The 8,219-nt window shown below is 35.8% G+C and overlaps 1 protein-coding gene across 1 annotated transcript in view; it reads right to left on the bottom strand.

The window, feature by feature from the left end:
• The window catches only part of LOC106877714 (dynein axonemal heavy chain 5), a 444,169-nt gene that overhangs the window by 278,331 nt on the left and 157,619 nt on the right, over positions 1–8,219 (bottom strand). Inside the window, exon 41 of the mRNA XM_052971252.1 lies at positions 7,690–7,824. Within this exon, the coding sequence (XP_052827212.1) occupies positions 7,690–7,824 (135 nt within the window). The remainder of the gene's footprint in view (positions 1–7,689; positions 7,825–8,219) is intronic.

Below are 8,219 nucleotides of genomic sequence, written 5' to 3'. Positions count from 1 at the left end.
TAGGATTTTGGTTTTAGCTAGGTTGACTCTAAGGCCCTTCAATTCTAGACCTTGCTTCCACACCTGAAACTTCTCCTCTAGTTCTGATAGTGACTCCGCAATTAGGGCAAGGTCATCAGCATAGAGGAGCTCCCAGGGGCAACCTGTCTTGAACTCCTCTGTGATTGCCTGGAGGACTATGGTAAATAAGAGGGGGCTGAGGACGGAACCTTGGTGGACCCCTACCTCTACCCGGAATTCATTGCTGTACTCATTTCCAACCCTCACCTTACTGGCAGCATCTTTGTACATGGCTCGCACAGCTCTCACTAACCATTCTTCTATCCCAAGTTTCCTCATTGACCACCAGATAAGGGTATTATTAATTATATATATATTTATAAGTAGTTAAGTCTATGTCTGGTCATAGAGTGACCAATAGTTTTGCATCCACAAAGTGTCAGACTCTAAAGCCAAAGGCAAAAGTAACTCTTCTCCTATGGGAGGCAGAAATCCGTTATGATCATGTGGTCAGTAAGTCACCAAAGAATAAATAATCTAGGGTCAGTGAGGATGGGTTATCTCCCTTAGATTAGTGTTTGTGAACCAAAAAAGGGGACGTGGATTTATCCCTTGGGCTGATTTTAGATGGTAAGGACCCTTGTAGGACTGATTGGAGAATAGGGAATCCCATGCTTGCAGCAGGTAGCATTTGAAATGGATGCAAGGACAGTAAATTTCCTGGCAAGTGTTCTGTGATCCAGGTTTCAGTGAGTTTTTGTGTAGCCAGTATTTGCTCCTGTTAATGTAGGGTCCTGGCTGCTCTAAGACCCTGCATATGATATCGTATGGGTTCCGTTCATCTTTGAGGTCCCACACGTGGCTGAGCAGGGAAGTGACAAATCAACTTTCTGGAATGCTGAAAGAGAACCTGCGGTTGTACAGGTATCGTTTAAAGGTTGTCCCAGATGACTCGATATACTTTCAGGCTTAGGATGTTGGTTGTACTCACATTACTTGCACATCTTCAGTTGGCTCCAGGGCTGGATACGGTCACTCTATGACCAAACACAGACTTAACTACTTATAAATACATTACTGCCTTATTCTTTAGCATGTGCTTCTTTTTGGGATATATGATACATCATCATCATCATTCAACGTCCGTTTTCCATGCTGGACAGTTTGACTGAGAACTGGTATGCCGGGCAGCTGCACCAGGTTCCAATCTGATTTGGCAAGGTTTCTATGGCTGGATTCGCTTCCTAAAGCCAACTCCGAGTGTAGTAGGTGTTTTTTACATACCACCAGCATGGGTGCCATTGAACTGGCACTGTCATTGGACATGACTATGGTCTCACTTGGCTTCACAGGTCTACACTGCATGGTATATCACCAAAAGTTTTGGTCACCTGTCACTGCCTCCATGAGGTGCTTTTTACGTGTCACCAGCATGGTTGCCAGTCAGATGGCACCGACATCGACCATGACTATGATTTCACTTGGCTCAACAGGTCTTTACAAGCACAGTATATTGTCCAATGTTTGAAGGGTGATTTTAATGGGACATTCACGCACTACTGGCATTGGTCACAACTATGATCTCACATGGCTTGACAGGTCTTCTCAAGCATGGCATATAACCAAAGGTCTTGGCTGCTTGTCATTGCCTCCATGAGGCCCAACATTCAGAGATGGTGCTTCATCACCTCGTCCTATGTCTTCCTGAGTCTACCTCTTCCACAGGTTCCCTCCACCATTAGAGTGTAAGTTTCTTAAGTATTCATTATGTCTCTTTCGGTACTTTTTAAACTTAATGTTTTTAACCACCTTCTAAATTTTGTCTTCCAGAGACTGAATTTCCCTATTATATGGGGGTTCCCTTTTAGTTTTAAATTTAGAGCTTATATAATTGGTATTCTCCACATCTTTAATGTTGGCAATGTTACAGTTCTTATAGTAACTTACGAGTTAAAATGGGAAATAGTTTGCAAGGCTAAATCATATAGGATAGGGAATAAATTCTGATTATTATGTACTAACGAATTTAAAGAGATATTATTAGCTAATAAAAAATTAACTCCCACGATGAACATAATATTAAATGCTGACATAAATTAAGTTACTTATATAATAAGTTAAGACAACTAATTTATTCATCTAAACCTAGTATTAGGTACCAACTTATAGTTATGATCAGTATCGTAAAATACATCAAATTAGCTTTAGAATACACTTTAATCATCACAATATTATACTAAATTGGAACATATAACTACCTTTACTTTAAGTATTCAACGATAATATGAGCAGTCTTTTACAATGTTTCATAACATTATTTAAGTAATATATAATTTTCGTATTTGGTATAGTTATTATTCTGCGTAAATTTGAGAGTTTTAAGTATTTTAGTATTATTAATCTTCAATAAACTTTTTATTTTAGCTAGATTTTCTTTTTCGATATTTTCGTTATTATTTTAGTTTAGAAATTATAACACGTACTTACCTGTAGTAATGGAAGCCATGTTTATCACATGACTTTTCAGTATTAATTTTCATAGCATTATTTACGTCATATAGAATTTTCGTATGTGTATAGTTATTACTCTGCGTTAATTTGCAAATTTAAGTATTTTAGTATTTTTAATCCTCAAGAAACTTTTTATTTTAGGTAGATTTTCTTTTTCGATATTTTCGTTATTATTTTAGTAATTATAATACACATGTACTTCTGGGTAATAGACGCCATATTTATCACGTGACCTTTTAGTATAAATTCTATAGCACAGCCATTTTGGGTTTAATCTACAAATTACCAGCCGGCAGATAAGTCATGTCTTCTTATTTTAATTTTATAAAGAATATTGACATCCGTCTTTTAGTAACTTTGTACACTAACGCATTATTTTACTATTATCTACTTATTCCATAATGTTTTAACCTTATTTACTATAATATTTTTAGATTGTAACTCTTAATAATTATATTAATACCGTTAATGTAGGGATTAGTTTACAGATTTTGTCTCTTTATATATATTTTTATTTCTCATGTTTATATTTATTCCTTGAATGATTTTAGGTATTTTCTTAAGGATTTGACCTGAAGTATGACTGATTTTGGGAGTTAAATCATTTCCCCGTTCTAATGAACTCGGATAGAATTTGCTTATGATTTTATATAGCCCTATTTCAGCCATGAAACGCATGTAGTCTATGTACTAGCACTAACTTTTTACATTTATACTTCCATACTGTATATTATTGTATTAATTTTTACTGTCCAATTTATAAATTTGCCTTTTAAATTTCTTAAACTAATATTTCTATGATTTATTTCTATGATTTATTTATGTAATATGTTATTTAATTTAAATTTTTAGAGTAAAACATTAGATATATTAAGATGGTATATGCCTCACAGCATGGATTTGGACGGGTTCTGAGTTGACTGATTTGTAGAGTGGTGGTTCGTCTCTAAATTAGTTATATACATATATATTATATGTTAGGAAACCCGGTATAATATTATACTGATTTTTGTCTGTAAGGTTGGAATAAAATTTTTATTCCCTAATATTATTACACACACATATATAAATATATATATATATATATATATATATATATATGTGTGTGTGTGTGTGCCCATGTTTGTCCCCCAATACCACTTGACAACAGGTGTTGGTGTGTTTATATCCCTGTAACTTAACTGTTCAGTAAAAGAGACTGATAGAATAAGTATCAGGCTTAAAAAAATATAAGTATTGGGGCAGATTCATTCAATTAAAGTTCTTCAAGGTGGTACTCCACCATGGCTGCAGTCTAATGACTGAAACAAGTTAAAGATAAAAAGCACACATATAATTTGTATCTTCTAAATACCATTCACAAGGCATTATTCAAACCAAGGCTTTAGTGACAAACATTTGCTCAAGTGCAACACAATGGAATTGAAATCAAAACCATCTAGCTGCAATGTAAACTTCTTAACCATATGTCAAGGCCTGGTTTCAGGCAAGAACTCTGTGGATCTGGAGACAATTTGAGTGGATGTTAATGATCAGCATTGAATATGATTCTATATTCGCCTCCCAACCATAAGGATACTTCACAGAAGACGAATCAGATGTAGTGTGCAAGGGTGAAGACTGCAGTGGTATAGACAAGTGATAACAAGTGATGCAAGGCTGATTGCAGGGCTATGAAACTTATGGAGGAGATGACAAAGAACGTTTGAATGTCTATATTTCAAATGTTCCTCACTTACGAGATTTGATGTCAAAATTCATTTAAAGGAGTGGCTGTGTGGTAAGTAGCTTGCTTACCAACCACATGGTTCTGGGTTCATTCCCACTGCGTGGCACCTTGGGCAAGTGTCTTCTACTATAGCCTCAGGCACACCAAAGCTTTGTGGGTGGATTTGGTAGACGGAAACTGAAAGAGGCCTGTCATATATATGTATGTGTGTGTATATGTTTGTGTCTGTGTTTGTCCTCCCAGCATCACTTGACAACCGATGCTGGTGTGTTTACGTCCCCATAACTTAGCGGTTCGGCAAAAGAGACCGATAGAATAAGTACTAGGCTTACAAAGAATAAGTCCTGGGGTCGATTTGCTCGACTAAAGGCGGTGCTCCAGCATGGCCGCAGTCAAATGACTGAAACAAGTAAAAGAGTAAAAGAGATATGTCATGCATTGTTTTGAATGCTCACTGGTTATAGTCCTGTCTCAGGTTGTCTGTTACTTGTCTAATGAAAACAGGATCTGCTGTGGAAATGAAGATAACTTCTATTATTTTGTACACTGAGTATCTGTAATTTTATAGATTATATTTATATTTCTTTTTCAGACAGTTTTGGTAGATTTCTAAATACTTGTGTTCTGTGAACCCATTTGGAGCTGCTTTGTCAATTGTCTCACAAAATCATACAACTTTTACTTACATATCAGATTGGAAGTCACTTATAATCACAGATAATGTTATCAACTGGATATTGTAATCAAAGTTAGTGGATCGCAACCTCTATATTTTGCTAAATGTTATCAGCTTCATCCCAAACTAATAACAATAAACAATTTCCACTGAGTATGTTATGATGTTGGCAACTGTTGAATGGACAAAGTAAATTCTTGTGCTACTTCAGTTACTTTTCATGTGAGACTTTGCCAAAACAACTTTGATATAAATGTGGTATTCCTTCTTGGATCTGCTTTTGGTATTGTTATATTTGCTATTTCTTGAAAGTCAATGCTTTAGGTTTGGACTTTTATCGGTTTATGATATCTAAGGTCTGTTTAAGTTTGGTGTAGTATCTATTTTGCCTACAGCTTCTTTAAAACTCTTTTATCTGTTTTTATAATGTATGTTCATTTCATTTTTGTTGTAGACTGTATGTCTGTTGTATAATAGATTGTGTTTTAGAGATGGTACTGTTACTAATTTTGTTCAAGTCATAAATAGTTATGTCTACTAGTAGCCATTACTGATTATGTTTGGTTTCATATGTATAACTTCTTTCTGATGTAATGTAATGATCAATGATATTAAATGTGCTCTTCTGAGCAGCAATTTAATAATGAATATCTTATATTTATCCAGACATTTACTTTGTGCATTTAAGTAGAAGTTGCTATTGTGGTTTTTGTTATATACTCATGTGGTGTATTTATTATTCTTAAGTGAAATATGAACATCTAAGTATTCAGTTTCGTTGCCAGTACCTATTTCAAAAGAGAATTTTAGTACTGTGTTCACTTTGAAAAGATTTTCTTAATTTATTTCACTTGTTTATATCTCAATATACAAGCAACAGCTTATATGGCAGCGAAGATTTTATAGCAGCAACAGCACTGTCTAGTGAAACATAGAAACAAGCAATGGTCAGGTGAAATGTGGCATCAAACAACAACAGGCAGGGCTAACATTTGAAATAATAAATGAAATACTATAAATATAAATTTTAACATCAAATTTTGGTTCTGAGTAATAAACACTTGAAATATGAACACTAGAGATATTTCAAGTGGTTTTACTCTTTTCACTCTTTTACTTGCTTCAGTTATTTGACTGCAGCCATGCTGGAGCACTGCCTTTAGTTGAGCAAATCAACCACAGGACTTATTCTTTGTAAGCCTAGTACTTATTCTATTGGTCTCTTTTGCCGAACCACTAAGTGACTGGAACATAAACACACCAGCATCGGTTGTCAAGCAATGCTAGGGGGACAAATACAGACACACAGACACATATATATATACATACATATATATATATGACGGGCTTTTTTCAGTTTCCGTCTACCAAATCCACTCACAAGGCTTTGGTCGGCCCGAGGCTATAGTAGAAGACACTTGCCCAAGATGCCACGCAGTGGGACTGAACCCGGAAACATGTGGCTGGTAAGCAAGCTACTTACCACACAGCCACTCCTATTTGTAAAGTATAAAATCTGAATGTATAAATTTTAAAAACTTTAAAATCTGTATGGAAAATTATTATTATTATTATTTTTGTTGTTGTTGTGTGAGTGAGAGAGCAGTGCATGTCATCAAAGTGGCAAAGGAGTATGAATATACAAAGTCCAATATACCCATCATGACCAGATGTCTGATAAGGGTACACTAGGTACATGCATCACAACTGTATGTGCACAACATGGTGATCTCATATCAAGATAAACAGCTCACGACCTTGCAGGTGGGGCCCAGTTAGAATTTCTTCAGGTTGAGTAGCCGATCCTGCTCAAAAGGCCAGTGAATAAGGGTCCTCTCAACACATGCCTATGATGCTCCCTCACTACCCCTACTTGTGATCAGAGATGCACATGTCATCAGTCACCTAGGGACATGCTCAATTGGTTATGCTCAAGCTACTGACAAACAAATCTGTGGTATTGAGCAGAGTATTTGCTGTAACCCATCTTTTACACCAAAACAAAACATGTAGATGATAACACTTCCAATGAGTTAAAATCAGAAGCCATGAGAACCATGTTCATAACTTCTGTTACAGCTGCAGGCTGACCAAAACCTTGTGAGTGGATTTGGTAGACAAAAACTGAAAGAAGCCCATAGTTCATATCATCGTCGTCATCATCATCATCATCATCATCATCATCATTTAGTCTGATTTCCATGCTGGCATGGGTTAGATGGTTGGACTGGAACTGGTAAGCTGCAGAGCTGCATTAAGTTCCAGTCTAATTTGGCATGGTTTCTACAAATGGATGCCCTTCCTAACATCAACCACTCCAAGAGTATGTTTCCAACCCATGCAAGCATGGAAAAGTGAAGTCTCTTTAAGACAATGGATGAGGAAAAACACTCCTGAACAAAACACATACATTAAGTACATGACATCAGTGATGTTTACATTATTTTACAGCTGCTCCTAATAAAAAAATATGTGTGTGTTTGTGCGTGCATGTGTGTGTGTGCATGCATACATATATATGTGTGTGTATTTGTGCTTGTGCACATGCATGTATGCGTGTGTGCATGAATCTATATATAATTCATTCATACATCTATAAAACAAAAGAGATATAAAATCATTTTTCTAGGTTTATGATTTGTGGTTCTCATGCAATTCATGTTGAAGTTGATTTTATTCTTCAATGGTCGATAAAATAAACACCTGGTCAACTAATCATAATAAATACCAGGTTGAGTAATCATAATCTAAAATGCAACAAAAATGAACATACCAGCTTGGATAGATTCATGTCTCTCAAAACCCTCATTACAATTGTTGATTCACTGTCTTGGGAGTTCGTTCTTTTAAAAGCTCCCAGTGTCCTTAGCACAGATAAAATATTCCGCAAGCCAAAGTCATAATGAACCTGTAAAAAAAGCAAAGATTTGGTTAGTTTGTCAACAAAATTGTCCTTGGAGGTGCCACTGGCACCTCCTCATCATTCATACATAAATACATATACACACATATATATATATATATATATAGTCGTTTATTCTTTTATTGGTTTCAGTCATTTGACCATGGCCATGCTGGAGCACCAACTTTAATTGAACAAATCAACCCTATTCTATCGGTCTCTTTTGCCGAACCACTAAGTTACAGGGGACGTAACTACATCGGTTGTCAAGCGATGGTGGTGGAGTCAAACACAGACACACAAGCATTTGTAATATGGTTCCCTGATGATAAAATCATATGTATAAACCAGCATCTCTTATTCCTTTGGAGTAGAGTACATATAATTTTTGAAACATGTGT

This window comes from Octopus bimaculoides, chromosome 10 (genome assembly GCF_001194135.2).
Source record: "Octopus bimaculoides isolate UCB-OBI-ISO-001 chromosome 10, ASM119413v2, whole genome shotgun sequence".
NCBI lineage: Eukaryota > Metazoa > Mollusca > Cephalopoda > Octopoda > Octopodidae > Octopus > Octopus bimaculoides.
This window is presented reverse-complemented; position numbering and strand designations above follow the sequence as displayed.